The 17,324-nt window shown below is 33.2% G+C and overlaps 1 protein-coding gene across 1 annotated transcript; it reads right to left on the bottom strand.

Annotated features, from left to right (window-relative positions):
- Window positions 1-2,320: 2,320 nt before the first annotated feature.
- On the bottom strand, window positions 2,321-16,696 carry LOC111700060 (stomatin-4). Its single transcript, XM_023470878.1, has 13 exons — window positions 16,561-16,696; window positions 13,395-13,440; window positions 12,676-12,745; window positions 11,961-12,006; window positions 11,211-11,272; window positions 7,536-7,680; window positions 6,949-7,049; window positions 6,601-6,666; window positions 5,869-5,916; window positions 5,761-5,802; window positions 3,977-4,110; window positions 3,629-3,754; window positions 2,321-2,420 (listed from the first exon to the last, which is right to left on the bottom strand). Exons 3-13 carry the CDS (start codon window positions 12,742-12,744, stop codon window positions 2,321-2,323), a joined length of 939 nt encoding a protein of 312 aa, XP_023326646.1. The 5' UTR covers window position 12,745; window positions 13,395-13,440; window positions 16,561-16,696.
- Window positions 16,697-17,324: the final 628 nt, after the last annotated feature.

Raw genomic sequence — 17,324 nt, 5'->3', positions numbered from 1 at the left:
TCAAACCTCCTTTTATGCCAATTATTTTGAAAATCCTGAAATCTATATACTGAAAATATGAAATTTATTGAAACGTGAAACTGAACTTATGATTTAAATTTATTTAAAAATATTTGGAAATCTTAAGCATAACTTATAAAGGATAAAACGGAATTTTTAGAGAAAATTATTTTTATGGACTTTGTACCTTCTCAGAGCACTTTGTACCTTTTCAGAGTACTTTGTAACACAAAACAACAATGTCTTGAAGGCTAAATAGCCTAAACACACTTTTTTAGAGACACCCTGTATATATATATATAAAAGATATAGAGGAAGAATAATGTACAGTTGCCCAGCCCTGGCAGACTCCAATTGACCAGAGAGAAGGTCAGCAATAAAGTAACATAGAAATGTATATATAGATAGATAGATAGCGAGACGGATAGTTAAATAGATAGATAGATAAATATATAGATAGATATATAGATAGATACATAGATAGATATATAGATAGATAGATAAATAGATAGATAGATAGAAAGATAGATAGATAGATAGATAGATAGAGATAGATAGATAGATATATAGACATGGCGAAAGCTGGTATAGATAGAAATAGTTGAAGGTGCACTGAATGAAAACTAGGATCTAATCAACTTTTCCTCAATCTTCAAGATCTTTTTATTTCTCGCTTTCATTAAGAATCTAGGACAGTTTAGAATCACTAATATATCCTCTTAAGAAATCTTATCTTAATAGCTTAAAGACATAGTTAAAACAAATAGACAAAGTTGAATCACGTCTTTGAGCGCCGGTTTAAGCTAAGATGTTTATTAAATCAGAGGCCGAATTTAAAGAATTTGAGCCGCGGCTCAAATATGGGTGGTCCTACTTAAAATTGTTGTCAATTTAAGCCGGCGCTCAATTGAAACCAGTTTTTGGTGGATTTGAGACGCGGCTCAAATTTATTAAATTCGGACTCTGGCCCTCAAAGTGATATAAAGGTCTCACGCTCTCAAGCAAAAATCGATGAGAATTTTGCCAATTACTTTTTTAAACCCGAAGCTATCAACAAGTGCTTTATAATGCTAAAATGTAAAGGGCTTCAGAAAAGCATTACTGAGTTAGAGCGCGGTAGAACCAAAGCCCAAGGCGTTGTGACACTTCCAAGTCGACCCTGTCTTAAAAATGGATGAGACTTTTTAAAAGAAGGCTGAATATTTGTGGTTTGGCATTTATAGTTTGCGTGCTTACGTCCGGTTGACATTGAAGCTTATGAGATTGTGCCCATTGGTTTGGAATTAATAGTTTGCGTGCTTACGTCCGGTTGACATTGAAGCCTTTGAGATCATGCCCATTGGCTTGGCATTGATAGTTTGCAAGCTGTACCTGGACAGATACAAATCTGAAAGCAGTTTATGGAGTAGGTAATTTACTGCAGGAATACCTTTGTCAATATCAATTCGGATATGACTCTGTCTGCATTCTCAGGCATCTGTCTTACAAGATACAACTCAATCTTGAACTCACGGCTCATCAATAATACCTTAGTCATAATCAAACCGGATATGACTCTATCTGTATTCTCAGGCATCTGTCTTACAAGATACAACTCAATTTCGAACAAAAAGTTCCTCAATAAGGAATTGAGTCTTTGGAACAAAATCAAATATTGAAACCTCAATATCTTTAGAACCCGATGTTGTAAACCTTTGATATTTCAAACTCAGATTATTTATCTAACAGAATTCATAGTTTGAAATATCTAAGGTCTGCAAGATTTGGTTCCGAAGATATAGTGATTAGAAAATCAGAGTTTGTGGCAAAGACTCAATTCCTTTGTTAGTCAATATCAATCCGGATACGACTTTCTGTATTCTCAGGTATCTGTCTTTGTAGATACAACTCAATCCAATACTCTCTGTATCTCCCTGGTCTATATCTATTAATACCAATACAACTCAGGTCTGTCTCCTTCGCTAAATGAGGAAAAAATTACTCTCACACCATAATCAATCGGAGTATTATTCCAACTGAAATTTATTTTGAATTCATATGGTAGAGATTACATTTATGAAAGTTTTTTGTAGTTTGATAAGCGTAGTTAGGTTTAATTGCAAAGCAGGTTTGACGTATTTGGGTTACAATGTTCAACGTAATATGTCGAGGTGTGTTTAGGTTTATAAATTTGGGGTTTGCTACGATATTTATTACAAGGGTATCGTTCTGAAGGCCAGACCTGCAACTTTACAACTAGAGGTTCGTTAATTATCCGTTTACTACGGAATACACGTACTACGTACCAACTTCCTTAAAAATGAAGGTTGACTGTTGAATTTCAAAAACTTCCAATAGATACCTTAGCTCTGGCTTCTCTAGCTGCTTCTGCTTCTGCTGCCATAGCTCTTTGTAAAATCACCGGTAAACGAACATCTTTTCTAATAATAAGCTTTGTTAAGAATTTTTTAGGGCAAACTTTATGAAAAACAATTTTGCCAATACCAAATTTACTGGTAACATGTGGGTCTTTGTAGTCTGGACAATTGAAATTTTGCGACGAAATAAAACGTAAATCAAGAGAATTAAAGAGGGAGAGGAGGAGATGAGAGAAGGAGAGAGGGGGGGAGGGGGTCATCTACATATTTGGCCACAATCTTCATCTCCAGAATATATTAAGGTTTATATGGAGGATATAGATTATTAGTTCTAGAAAATATTGAGGGATCAGGGTTTGACCTACAGATCCCATGCACAATTAAACTAAAGAAAATGCACACTTTTTACAAAGTGTAATTTTCTAATCCTTATATATTTGAAACCTGATGGTGAAAACTTTTTCATTTGATCAAACATGGCATATATTTTGAAATATTAAAGGTCTTGGAACTTAGTCATTGACTTTTTAGATAGCCTTGACTTTTAAGTTTATCAACGACTTGGCCTTTGTTTTTGCCTCACTAGCTCACTTATACTTGTTTAGCCCTAGACATATATAATGCAAAAAACTTGTTTCTAGCTCAATTTCAAAAGGAGTAATTGGCAAAAATACTTCTCTATTTTTGTTTGAGGCGTTTGCATTGCATACTTGTGCGTAAAATCAGAACTAATGGTTTATGAGGTCACAAAGCTTTTCCAGTAATTTGTCCGAAAGACCTTTTTCAAATGTCTAGATTCTAGATTTGAGTGTTATTGTCGATGATTCAGTTTTGTGATTTTCAATCATAATAAGATTTGTAAATAAATAAATAAATCTTCTCTAATCAAACCCAACTCTGCTAAACTCTAGGACGAAAATTTTTCTTTTTCTGATAGCATAATTGTGTATTTTTTTATATAACAAACTGTTAGAACTGCGAAGAATTTTTTATCAGCAAAGCTTTAGTCAAAAATAACTGCAAACCGAAAAGAAGGAGTAAATCAACTTTATGCAAAATTACTGGTGACCTTGTTGCTCCTCGTTTTTTATTTTACGCTTAAGTATGAAGAAAAAGTAATTTGGTTACATATGTTGTAGAATTTCCAAACAATTTTCTTCTTCTCGTTAACTTTGTTTTTGTAGAAAACATACGATTTTAATCTTACGTGCAATTTACTTTAGCTTAACATGAAATACAACATATTTAACATAACATTTGTTTTTACTTACATTTCGACTCGTTCTACTTTAACTCCCCAAGGGTCGGTTGCCTCATCAAGAGTAGTTTCCATCCAATGAGAGATTTCTTCACGCTCAGAGAGTATTTCTGCCAAACATTTAGTTCCCAACACGTTTCTGACATAAAAAACATTTGTCACATTAAAATTTAAAACAGAAGACGCATATTAATCTTGAAATTGTCATATTTTAATTGTTTTAACCTTGTAGGACCAGCTTTTTGAATTAAAGGAACAAAACAAATGTACTTCTCCAACCCTGATATTTAACATATTTATTTAATTTAGTTATACGAGGTAGTTCCTTACGAGATAAAAAACACCAGTATTGTGTCCTTACCTAAGTGTGGTAGCTCCTAAAAGATGCGTGGAATGACCATAATCTTCCACATTATTTGTGGCCATAGTAGGGTTAGATACTCTGTAGTAGACCACAGCATCCACTGTTACTGTCACAGAATCACGCGAGAGAACCTGAAAAGGTTTTTTTTAATAAATTAATTACTCTATACAATTCTAAAAATATCTTTGTGACCCGATAATGAAAACCTTTAATATCAAAAAAAATTGACTGTTTGATTTAGAAGAATTCAGGTTGTGAAATATCAATGGTCTACGAAATCAGGTTTAAATTGATTATGAACTTTAAGTATGAGGCTTTATCTTTGCAACCTGATGGCGTAGACCTTTGAAATGTTAAACTTAGATTATTTGATCTAACAGAATATTTAGTTTGAAATATGAAAGGTCTACAATAACCGGGTTGCAAAGATGGCGGGCTAGAAAATCAGAATTTTAGTCAAAAACCCATTGCTTTGATAAACAGCGTAGTTAGTCGAGGGTGACATGGACACTTTAAACAGACATAGGGTTAAAAAGAACATTCCATATGCAGTAATCTGATGGAGGGACGGAAATAGGTATACTATACATAAACACCATAAACATCATATACACCATCTTTTTAAAATACTACACTAAAATTTGTAAGAAAAATAAAAAATATTTATATCATAAGATAATCCTTCCATTTTTATTAAATCCTTTTTATTGATTCTAAAGCCTAGATCTTTTTTACATTTTTCTGTTACAGGTAAGCAGTGTTGAAATATAACTGACGAATTCTTGACAAATAATGTAACGTTTGTGCTCACGTAGTGAAGACACTTAGCTCAGGGCATACAATTTCATACAATTTCATTACGCTACCCAATAGTTTAACTAGACGTATCCCAGTGCATACAATTTTTTTTACCGCACGACAGAAATTTCCAACTCATAACTTGTGTTTGCTGGGAAGTTTAGCTTTTGATCAAGAATTCCTTTGTTTCATTCATTTAAAGTGGAATTATGTTAATATCAGTTTATATTGGATTTCGGCTCCCTTTCTACAAGCCATAATTTTAGCTTTTAATTGTTGTTTTAAAGACACCTTTTTTGTTTTACATTGTAAAAAAATTGTGATTATTCTAATTTTTTTAATGAATTCTGAAAAATTTTACAATAGACAAAAAAACACTTGGCCACGATGAGTTCAGGCGTTACAACGTTAATTGCGTTATACAACGTAAAAGTTATGCAATTTATCATGTTAATAAAAATAGCTTAAAGTTTTAAGCTAAATCCCAGTTCTATTTTTTATCCTGAACAATTTACTTCTTCCCTCCTTCCAGGGTTGTGTTACACATAAACAGTACTGATGATCTACTTGATTTCAACTGTAACTCAAGAGAGCATATATAATTTGTTTGTCTGTCTGTATGTTTGTATCCAATAAACGCCAAAACAGCTGAGCCTTTCAGGCCCAAATATTTTGTGGTACCTCGCGTGACCCTAGGGAAGGTATTTTGATGATCGAGTTTTCAAAAATTTGCCTCTAACAAAATTTGACAATTTTAAAATTCCACGAATTTCTTCTTATAAAATCCGCGAAATGTTTTTGTTTTACAGTGTATATAAAGTGGTAATATATTTTGCCAGTTCGTTTCTTTTTGTTGGTTTGTTGGTTTAAAATAAACAGAACGTCAGAACACCGAAGTTGATCGTCCAATATTTAAAAGCTTGCATTTAACAGGAGAGGAGTGTATAAAGCCTGATAAAGTCTGATTAAATTCTTCAACAAACCTCTTGTGGCGGCACATCAAAGGACACAGTTCTTAGATCAACCTGAAATATTTGTTTTCTCTGCATTTTAGAATATTTTCTAAAAGTAAATTTTTTTCTTTTGTTTACCTTTTTATACGTGTCTATGCAAGGCAAGATAAAGAAAATTCCGGGACCCTAAAACCCATATTTAAGAAATATGTTTTCAATTTGCTTGTTGTCCAGCTAATTTGTTAGATCTTTCATCCATTTATAGACTGGAATGTCCGCGGTTTACAATGGCAACCTTATAGGATTGCATGAGATGTCCAATGTCCATCATCTTCTCTTTAAAAATTAAAATGACTTTTGTTTTTCATATTTATGCTTCAGAAGTTATAGGGGAAAAAATTATCAGAATTAAACACTATTAAATCGAGAAAAACGACATTATTGTGAAAACAAAGGTTTTAATCGGACAGGCCTACCCCTCTGGAAATAAAAGGTCAAATAAAATTACAACGGAAGTCTCTTTGATGAACAACTGAAGGACTGGAACAATGAAATTGATTGGAGAACTGATAAAACCGAATGTTGGATGGAAGACTGGAAAAGTTGGCAACGAGAAAGTTTAGTTTCTTCGTGAAAACTAGAAAACATATTTTGGTGCTTCTAAGTTTCTTTTCTGACCAGTAAAAATAGGTTGAAATAAGTGGTTACTAAGTTAATCTATGTGGCCATTCAGATAAAAAAAAGTTCCCTAGACGATTCACAATTGTGTTTCCTGTTTTGTACGATACGATTGAACTAACCAATTTATTATTTTAAAATTCTATTATAAAAAGTTATTTGAAACTTTAAAATTTTTAGATATGGTTTTTCCTTAGCTCCCCCTCGAACCAGACGTCCCAATCTAAAAATAACTGCTCGCTCATATTCCTGGACAACCTGTAAAAATGATGATAAAAGGATAATAATGATGAAAATAATAATTTTACTAATACTAATCACAATAATTATCACAATGATGATGATAATATTGATAATAATGATAATAATAATAAAAATAAAAATTATTGTAATAATAATAATAATATGTAAAATAATAATAATAGTAACAAATTTTAGTATGTAAAAATATTGAATTGATTTCCAAATTTTCCTTCATTTTCCAGGGAGGATATGGAGGAAAAAAATTTTTGTGTGAAAATATATCCCCGTTAATTAAACCTTAATGCACATGTAGAGGGATAAAGGCATAGTTGCTAGAACTAGAAGAAGAGAGACCAATGAGAGTAAAAAAGCACACAGTCCGGGGGCATGAAACTCACCTGAACATTATTTAAAGGAACTAAATGTACGTAATTTAAAACAATACCCTTTATTTTTCACAAGGACAACTTCTTAAAACTTTGCGGATTTTGTGCTCCAAAATTAAACAATTAGAGAAATTCTAAGACCTTAAATTTACACTTTTAAAGTTAGAAAAACAAAGACAGCTTCCACACCACATTCATTGATCAAATAAAGATTTAAAGGGCATAAGCGTATGGGTCAGTTAAATTTACAAAGATTGTCCATTAATTTAAGTCAAGAAGTTGCTGTTTTTCGTTTTATGACACAAGTTTATGTTTATCAGAATAATTTCTAAATGGATGGGCAGTTTTTTACTTAATACTAAATTTGTAATGCAAAACGAACCAATCATTTTCAAAAGAAAAAAAACTTGCTTAATACGATTTGCTTTGAAATATTCAAAAGGAATCGAAAACATACAAAGGATGTTCAACGCGCATCTCCATGTGTTTATCCTTTACCACTATCAGAGTACTCCAGCTTGTCTTTCAGGTCTTCACACAACTGTTGAATTTGTTTTCTACATTTTCCATCATCAAACTTATCCATTCCTTCTCCTTCATTGTCATCCCCTCCTCCCCCATCCTCCTCACCCTCATCTTCTATCTACTCAGAAAAAAGTTTAATGTTACTTTAAAGCGTAATTTAACGTGACCCTATAAGTTTTTTTAACATTGGTATTCCATTATAATTGATCAGACAAAGCTTTTAAGGGTGCCGTTGTTTCTTGGGCATTTCCATTATTGCATGAATGGTGACTTGAAAATTTCGCTTAGAGTCTCTTTAAAGAATTAAAGTATTTTTCTTGCATTTCTTGTTCTTGATCCTTTAAAAACTTAGGTGCACTTTAAACTATAGCTTATATTATTAATATAATGAAGAATTACTGTCTTAAGTGAATAAGACAAGCTACTGTAGAATACTGTATTTCAAATAATATACATACAATGAGTTTATATACTAAGGGGGATCGTTCAGGGGGCGGAAACGTCATGTGTGTGTGTCTGTACCAAAAGAGTGTGTGTCAGTTTAAAATACCGAAGGTGTGTACTGTAGGTTTATACAGTACGTAAGAATCTCGGTATTTGTACAGCTTAGGAGAGTACATTTGTTTATTGTTAATTGTTTACTTAGAAATAAGTTTAATATACATGTAATATATTATTTAAATTTTTAAGTCAACACTGTAAAGCCAAATTTTCATGCCAAGAATATAATTTGATGGAAGTTTACAATAAACTAATCGTTATTTAAGTTTAATTATAATCGACGACATTGTTCTACAATTTCCTTGACTGTAGTCATGAGTGTGTGTCTGTAATAGAAGAGTGTGTGTTAGTTTAAAGTACTGGTCTGCAAAGCAGTGCGACTTCGCCAGAGATGCCAGATGTCTGATTATCATTTGTGTTATTGTTTACAATCTTTATTATTGTTGTTGTGCAAAAACTAGTTCTTCAGCAGTCCAAAAACGTCACAGCAAATTGTACGGAACCCCTATTGCCCCCTCCTTCTATTCAATATCTCATTGGAGGTGCCCAGGAACCAAGGTGCAACTGCTGGAGAACACCTCCTATTTGGGTATCTGATGCGTCATTTGCTAGAGAAATATGTGCAGTTGGATCAGAATGATGAGAGTTGGTATTGAGATGAGTACATTCTTGGCCTTTGCAAAAGCAGAATCCATCTCTGCGGACCATTGGTAAGATGATGGAGAAACTTGGCTGCCCCATAGATAAATTTCCTGTAAAAATTTATCAATCCGATGAATCTCTGAAGCTCCTTAATGTCCTTGGGTGGGGAGACTGGCGGATGGCTTCAAAATGATGGGGCGGATACCATCAGCAGAAACATGGTGTCCAAATAATGTTGTTTCTGAGACACCAAACTCACACTTATCAATGTTCACAATCAAACCAGCCTCCTGCAACCTCTCAAGAACAAGACGCAAATGATCCAGGTGGGTATTGAGATCTGTGCTGGCACTCAGTAGATCATCCAGATAGATGAATGTGAAAGGAAGATCTCAACAGACTGTGTCCATCAGTCTCTGAAAAGTGTTGGCAGCATTTCTCAGGCCGAAGGGCATCTTCAAAAATTCAAAGAGGCCAAATGGTGTAATAATAGCTGTCTTAGGGATGTCATCTGGGTACATAGGAACTTGATAACATCCCTTCACCAAATCCAACTTGGAGTATATAGTACAGCCAGCCAGCCTAGCTGAAAACTCAGAGATTTTTGGCAATGGGTACCTATCTGGAGTTGTTGCATTGTTGAGTCTGCGGTAATCACCGCATGGGCGCCAGGACCCATCTGCTTTAGGCACCATATGAAGAGGGGATGCCCAAGGACTGTCTGAACGCGGATTATACCTGCTTCTTCCATAGCTTGGAACTGGCCACTTCCAGGCGTTATTGGTCAAGGCGGTGAGATTTGGCAAAAACTGGTGGTCCTTGAGTAACAATATGGTGCTCAATCTTATGTTTAGGCTTTGAAGGGCTGATGTGCGAGCAAAAAACATCAGGGAACTCAGAGAGAAGAGGTTGGAAATCAGGTTGCACAGTCAGGAGTGCAGCATGAAACTCTTCTTCAGCTGGTGTGGGTGGGGCAGTGATGACTTAACATGTATCAAACTGTCGACTAGCTGTCAATTGGAGATGTCAACCATAAGATGATTAACACCCAGAAAGTCTGGCCCTAGGATTGGTCTGTCAACTGCTGCTAAAACAAAAGACCAAGTAATATGACGTCCTTCCAATCTCACTGGTAGTATACGAGAACCATATGATTTAATCGCAGATCCATCTGCAGAAACCAGCTTGAGGTCATTGGAAGGGAATTCTCCGGCAGTAGAAGAAATTATCTCCTCCTGCCGGTCATAGCGCTTCCCTGGTTGAATGAACAGGATCCCTCACACTTCCTAGCTTGACTGCCAAAGTTCTCATGATAGTAACAAAGACCATCTTGAGTGGAGGATGGCTGTGCTCTCCTGCCTTCCTGATTACTACCAGAGCAGGTTCATATACTCTTCTTCTGCCGATTCTTAGGTCTGTGACGCTCAGATGACTGGCTAGAAACAGCAATAACTTCTTCAGTCTCAATGTTGACAGCTGCTGCTGAGTAAGTAGTAAACCCATCTGGATACAACAAATTGTATAGCTTGTCAGCTTCAGGTCCAATAAAACGGTAATCATCAACCTTGATAGTTGCCAGCTGGCCTCTCAAATCCTTGGGAAGCTTCTCTATGAACAGGTACTTGAAGAAAAAACAGGGTTGAAGTGTAGAAGGTTGACCAGGGTGAGGTGGCTGCCGAGAGAAAAAAATTTACGTCGGGGTTTATATACTAACCCAGACGTGATACACTAACCCATGGGTACTGGAATAGGGTATCCCAATGAGGCTCGCGCACGAATGAAAGGTCGATACGGTACGGGAGGAAGATCCGTATCCTCTGACGTCACTGATTAAAACTATTGGTGGAGAATTCTCAGACCGCCAAAGAAATGCCAATCACAATTATGCATATACTCGCCAGTGTCCACTTTGTGCCCTGTACCGGGTTATGACGTAGGTAAGATACAGAAGCTAGAATTATATGACTACCTTACCCTATTCCAGTACCCATGCACTAACCCTGATATGAGTTTATATACTAAGGTGGATTGTTCTAGAATCAGGCTGCAGTACACAAAGTACTGCAGTATGCAGATCAGGGGCTCCACAGTAAAAACATTTTCTTTATTTTGCTGCTGGGAATAATTAAGTTAATTCATTTTTATACTTCAATTATTTTTTTATGATTGAATTTTTGTTAATCTAAACAAAATTATTTTGTGAAGGAAGATTATAATTGCGGTTTTTTATGCATCCCCTCAACAAATTAAATTTTTTTTTGGTATTTTAAACTTAGACTATTTGATCTACTAAATTTTGTTAAATATATATATAATTTGTGGCACGTATTCAGTTCCTTTGTTCAGTTCAGTTCATGAGAAATTTAACATTATTTAGTAATCTGGCGTCTATTGAAAATTACCAAATGTAAGTTTATTTTTTTATTTACTTATGCACAATAAATATTCTGCCAAAGTGAAGTTCAATCAAGACCTAAAGGTTTTTGTCTAAAATTTCCTGGTCACCTTCTCCTCTGGTTCGCTTGGTGAATATTCTGATCCAGCATCATCGGAGTCAAGATCAGATCCTAAACAAAAAAGAAATAGTAAATTAAACTTTGAACTTATAAATATGTTCATCTTACTCAATATTGTAAATTAAAACCCCCTATTTTAGCATCGTGTGAAAAAATAACCTGTTTGTTGGAATAAAAATATTGAATTTTAAGAAAAAAATCTTAAATTTTTTGTTTCATAGAAATAATCCATGAATTAAATATAATTTAAAAACATTGTCTCAAATACTAAATGAGCGATCAGGTTTTAAAAGTAAATATTAAACTAAATAGAACAGAAGAAAAAATATTTAACTAATATATATTACATTCATTTTGCTATTTTCAAAATTGTCAACTTGCAAAATTTTGTGTAAGAAATGTTTCCTGCTACAAAACGTTTCCTAAACAAAATGGCTGGTTCTTTTCTATGGTAAAATGACCAAAAAATACCAACATAAAAGAATGCCAGCTAAGTTGAAATTTAATTATCAAATTATAATTCTGTAAAAAACACAGTCATCGATTTAAATTTTGACTTATATCAAGCTTTTAAACAGCATATGGATGTAAAAATGGAAACAAAAGCTGTCAATTAAAAAAGCTTCTTTTTAATTTCTAGTAACCTTGCAATTCAATAAAAGCTTGTTGACAATCAAAATTTAAATAAAAAGGTTGTCTTCATTGTAATGATATAATCGCCGTTCACTCTATATTTAACCTGTAGTTCCTGAACTAGAGCTTAAGGGCTCCTGCTGCTCAATCACCTAAACAAATACGTACAAACATCAAATTCACAGCTTTTTTAAAAATCTAATAACAATATCGAACTGCCAAGCATTAATTATGAATTATTGTAGAGCGGTTTTCTTGAGTAAAATACATGATCGGAGTAGGTTTGTACATTATTTACATGAAATCAAACATTAAAATGTTTTTTTTCTTAAAAACTCTGAACAGACTTGATTTAAGCATGTTCAATTTGACCATTTATTTACCAAACATATAGATATTAGCTGTTACATATTTAGAAAAAAATAATGCACTGATTATATTAATTTTTTTACTTAAAAATGGTTACTTCTGATAAAGCAACTTTTGATTAAACCTGGTAAAAGAAATGTTGTTAAACAATTCGAACACTTTGTTGGAAAGTATGATCAGAATGTGAGGAATATCTCAAATGTTTGTATATGAAGGGCAAGAATATAATGCATTACATCCTTGATGAAGAGTCTCTTTTATCTATCTATCTATCTATCTATCTATCTATCTATCTATCTATCTATCTATCTATCTATCTGTCTGTCTGTCTGTCTGTCTGTCTATCTATATATCTATCTTTCTATCTATCTTTCAATCTATCTATCTATTTATCTATCTATCTATCTATCTATCTATCTATCTATCTATCTATCTATATATCTATGTATTACCTGACAGAGGGATTGAGATGATGCTGATGAAAGGTATGATCTCCCAACCCTAGTTCTATCACCGTTCATACTAAAATAATAACGTAAATCTGTATGACCTAATTCAATCCATAGGATTTGAACCACTTAATTTGAACATAACCGGCACACCAACAAGCTATATTTCCAGTTCTTCCTTTGTTTACTTTCTTATTTTTTGTTTAAGTTGAAGGCAAAATGCCTACTAAATATATTATCTAAATGCTTGATCTAAATATATGATCTAAACCTATGCCAAAATCGAAGTTTAAAACAAAACCCTGCAAATTCTGTAGTATGTGTACTTTATGAACCCCACTTCCTCTTGGAATGGAGGTTTTGTGAGATGAGTTGCCTGAGTGTCTATCTTTGTCTATGGGTTAAACCTTTATGTAAACCAAGGTAATAAGGCAAGGAAAATTATTTCAGAGGTGTACGCATTTTTCGTACTGAAGATACTAGAGTAACACTGATGCATCTATTCTTGTTTACAAATACCGCCCAGAGAGAACTGGTTTCAATATGTACGCAGACTGCAAAGAATACGCAACCCCAATTAACTTTCCTTGCCTTTATTACCTTGATGTAGACTAATGGAATGGTGTGGCTAGGGCTATGTGTTCGAGAACTAACTGAATTGTAATGAAATTATAAAATCAGTTAAAAAAATAAATTCTTTTTTTACTGACTACACAGCTAACCTGTTGATTCAAGTTTTGAATTGTATCCCTTTCAAGCTCTAGCATTCTAAACATTTTTCATATAATGTATTTTTGAAAAATATCATCTTTTAAGGTTAAAACGTGGTGACCCTCCTGTTGAAGAGTGGCATGTCCGATTTACAACAGTACCTTTTAAACCTCTATTTAAATAGATAAGATGAAAACATCGATGTTCTTAATTCTGAAATGTGTTTCATTTTGTTAATTTCTTTCGAGCTCTGTAGCAAATATGTGCAAGTCACTTTTTTAGGGAATCCACGATTGATAATAATCAATTTTCAACTAGACAACTGAAAACATCTTATTTATTCTTGACAAAACAAGGCTTAACGGGTACCATTGTAAATCGGAAATGTTTCTCTAAAAATGGAGGTTCACTTGAAATAGTCCCTTTAAAGGTTATGCTAGTAAACCTTAAATAAACCTTTAAAAGAATGCCATCAACAAAAACAAACATTTTATTTCCTTTAGCATATACCACTCTAAGCTAAAACTTACTACTTTTTTCAGTAATTGTAGTGTTATAGATTACTGCAGTGAGCAGGGGTAAGGCACACCACACCATTTTTTCGTCCGCACCACAAATGACGTCACAACTCACCATAATTTCTTCCGACCACACCTTTTTTCGTCCGAGCGTTGCTTCTGTGTTTTCAAATGTATTATTTACCCCTTTAAACACTTTTTTCAAATTTAAGCAACGTCATATATTATTTAATATGATTTAATTGTATATTAAATGCATTTTTTTAATAAAAGATAGTTAAGTCCAATTTAGCAAAGAACGGAAAATTTGTTGTTTACCACACCTATTTTTCGTCCTAAAATTATGTTTTCTCAGTTTACTTCTAAACTGCAACATTTAGGTGATAGTGACATTTTTTAGTATGGGAACATACAACAATTCGTTTTAAACCATTATAAACAACATGAAGTGGCTCAAATTTCAAATATAATAATTTAAAGTTCTTTAAAAAAAGACTTTCACAAAAAATCGACTTTTTATATGAGCTTAGATATTTCCGTCGTCGTTAATTAGTTAATTCTGGATCGCTAATGTATTTTGTATTCTTATTCTCCTTTTACAAAATCATAAATAAACATTTAAAAAAAAAAAGTTTTTATTGTTTTTTATGTCAAACTGAAAAACGTTTACAAAAGAAAATAAAAATAAATAAATCAATGATGTGGTGTATACTGTACATTAATCTAAATATTCAAAAGTTTTAAAAGAGAGTTGGAAGGCAGGCGGCCAGTCATAAGCCACAACATTTCCCCCTTCCATGCCGCATATTAGCTTTTTTATCTTCCGGCAGCCATAAGTCATAACCATTCGGTCTTCCATGCCACAACATTTGAGTCTTCCGACAGCTATTACATTTTAATTGATAAATTTATAGTCGATTAAAATTGCGATTTTCAAAAGTCCAGTCACATTATCCGAAAAATCATACCTAAAAATCATAAAAAGTTTTAGAATTTTATAAAAAAAAAATACAAAAAAAAAACAATATATTGTGTTTTCAGTTGATAAACTCCTTTACTCTTTACAAGGAAAATTTTGCATCATTGTACGCATTCAGGACACCGAGACAAATTGTTTTGGGTAGTATAAAGAATAAGAAAAGATAAGAAAATCAAAATCTTAACTGTCCCTAAGGGTTACAGATTTCCACCAAAAAATAGCTATTTCACAATTTTCTTACTAAACAGTGCACATTTTCGGTTATTGACCCCCTTTGAACACCAAAAGTATGTTATGAACTTATGGTGAATCATTTTTAATGTAAATAATGTTTTGAAAAATAAACCATTTAGAGGAAAGATTTTTTAGGGGAAATCTTTATATATATCTTTTGCATGATGTGGCTGGATTTTTTTGAAAATCGCAATTTCAATGCACAAAATAATAATAATAACATAATATACATAATAAACATAATAATTGCCGGAAGACTCAAATTTTGTGGCATAGAAGACGTTCGATCTTCTATGCTTTGTGGCTTATGGCTGCCAGAAGGCAAAAAGCTACTATGTGGCATGGAAGGGGAAAATGTTTTGTCTTATGGCCGCCTGCCTGCCCCCGCTCCTTACAACAGGAAATTTTGGGACTGGTCTAATGAAGAAACTTTTAATAAAGTAGTTAATGACAGTTCATAAAACTTTTGGTAAACACTGAATTGATCCTTAATTACCATTTTTATCAACTAATAGGCTTAATATTTATTCTATTAATCTTTTAGTAAACACTAAATTGATTCTTTATTGTCATTTTTAGCAACTAAATAATTTATTCTATCAATCTATTTTTGACAACTGCAGTGTATTTATTAAAATCAATATAAAATTAAAGCTTTTGAAATGATCAAGGGTTTTAAACGTCTAACTGAAGCTGTGGCTGTTTCTAAAAGTTAGTAACGTTTACATACTATTCAATCATCGGTAACTGAAAAGTATATTTGTCTCAAAGAAGTTATAAAAGATACCAAATGAAATAGAATCGTTACTTTTTATGACATTCAAAATTATTTTTAGTCCGCGATAAAGACTTCTTAGTCATTGATTAATAACACCTCAGATAGAACACTAGATGTCGTATTTTCAAGATTTAGGGGTTTTTCGTTCACAATGATCCTAAGGCAGACGCCCAAAGGAGTTACGCACATTCTGCGTAGAGCCTGTTCTACGCCGCATGCGTCTTGAAAAGACGACATCTTGTGTTCTATTTGTGTTAATATAAATCTATGGTCTTGAATTTGCTACAAATTAAAACAGTAAATATTTAAAATCTAAAGTCAGCAAATAATAAAAATTAGAAAAATAGCAGTTAAAGAATTCAGAGTTGAGAATTTGACTGTGTTTGTAAAGTTGTGTGTGCAGTTGTCTTTTCCTATTTTATCATTCATTCTCCTCCTAACTTCTCTCATATATAGAGAGTGAATTTAGTCCCCTTTTACCCAGTGCCAGATAAAGAAAGTAATGAAATAAATGGTGGATCACTTTTGTTGAACGATTTAGGGTGTCGCAATAGCAACGTTCATTTATACATCTTATACGAGGAAGGAAAAGTTCTCTGTAGTAAATATTCTTTAACCGCGTTTAAAGCATTTCTGTTTACGTGTTATATAGTTCATCAATATATTACCTTAATAGTATAATCTCTTTACTAACGTCCAGATTTATTGTTTATATCTGCCAAATAAAAAGATAATTAGCCAGGTATCCCCACGAAGCTAGGGGTCCCCCTATCCTTCCATTTACATGGCAAATTATGTGCATATATCTTGTGACCAACCAACTTAACACATTATTTAACAGTGTATTGAACTAGACACATTTTTATATATTATAAACAAGCTTAATAGTTGATCAAATCTACGAAAGTTTTATTAACTCTCATTTCAATATCTTTATAAGTCGTTGATTATTTTCGTTCAGAAGTAATGAAAACAACAATTAATGTTAAAACGTTGTTTTATTTAAGAAAAAAGCTAAATCTTTGAGTTTAAAAGTTTGATGAAGTTTATTTTGATTTTTCAAATCAATAAATAAAAAATATATGAAAATATTTTGTTGAATGGTCCTTAAACGTGAATTAATTTTAACTTTTAAAAGTAACCCTTCAGCAAATAAGTGCATAAGCAATTCGGATTCACCGAAAAAAGGTCAAACGACACAGGGTCAAACGACAAAGGGTCAAGCGACAAAGGGTCAAACGACAAAGGGTCAAACGACAAAAGGTCAAAATGATAAAAATATTTTTTGATTTGAATCATAGGAAACTCGCAACCCTCCTATCAATTTTGTACATGGATCTTATATGTTAGACATGGATATAATTGACCATGTGGCCGCAGCACTCGGCCCCCTAGCCTGTCCTAGCCGCAGCGCTCGGCCCAGAAAGTGTCT

The sequence above is a fragment of the Eurytemora carolleeae genome, unplaced genomic scaffold (genome assembly GCF_000591075.1).
Source record: "Eurytemora carolleeae unplaced genomic scaffold, Eaff_2.0 scaffold92, whole genome shotgun sequence".
In the NCBI taxonomy this organism is placed as follows: domain Eukaryota; kingdom Metazoa; phylum Arthropoda; class Copepoda; order Calanoida; family Temoridae; genus Eurytemora; species Eurytemora carolleeae.
This window is presented reverse-complemented; position numbering and strand designations above follow the sequence as displayed.

Coding starts and splice junctions, on each gene's coding strand:
- LOC111700060 (XM_023470878.1), bottom strand. CDS start 12,744: ATGAACGGTGATAGAACTAGGGTTGGGAGATCATACCTTTCATCAGCA. Junction 5,917..6,600: donor TGGTTCGAGGGGGAGCTAAG/GAAAAACCATAT, acceptor TATGGGTTTTAG/GGTCCCGGAATTTTCTTTAT. Junction 4,111..5,760: donor TTGATGTGCCGCCACAAGAG/GTTTGTTGAAGA, acceptor AAACCTTTTCAG/GTTCTCTCGCGTGATTCTGT.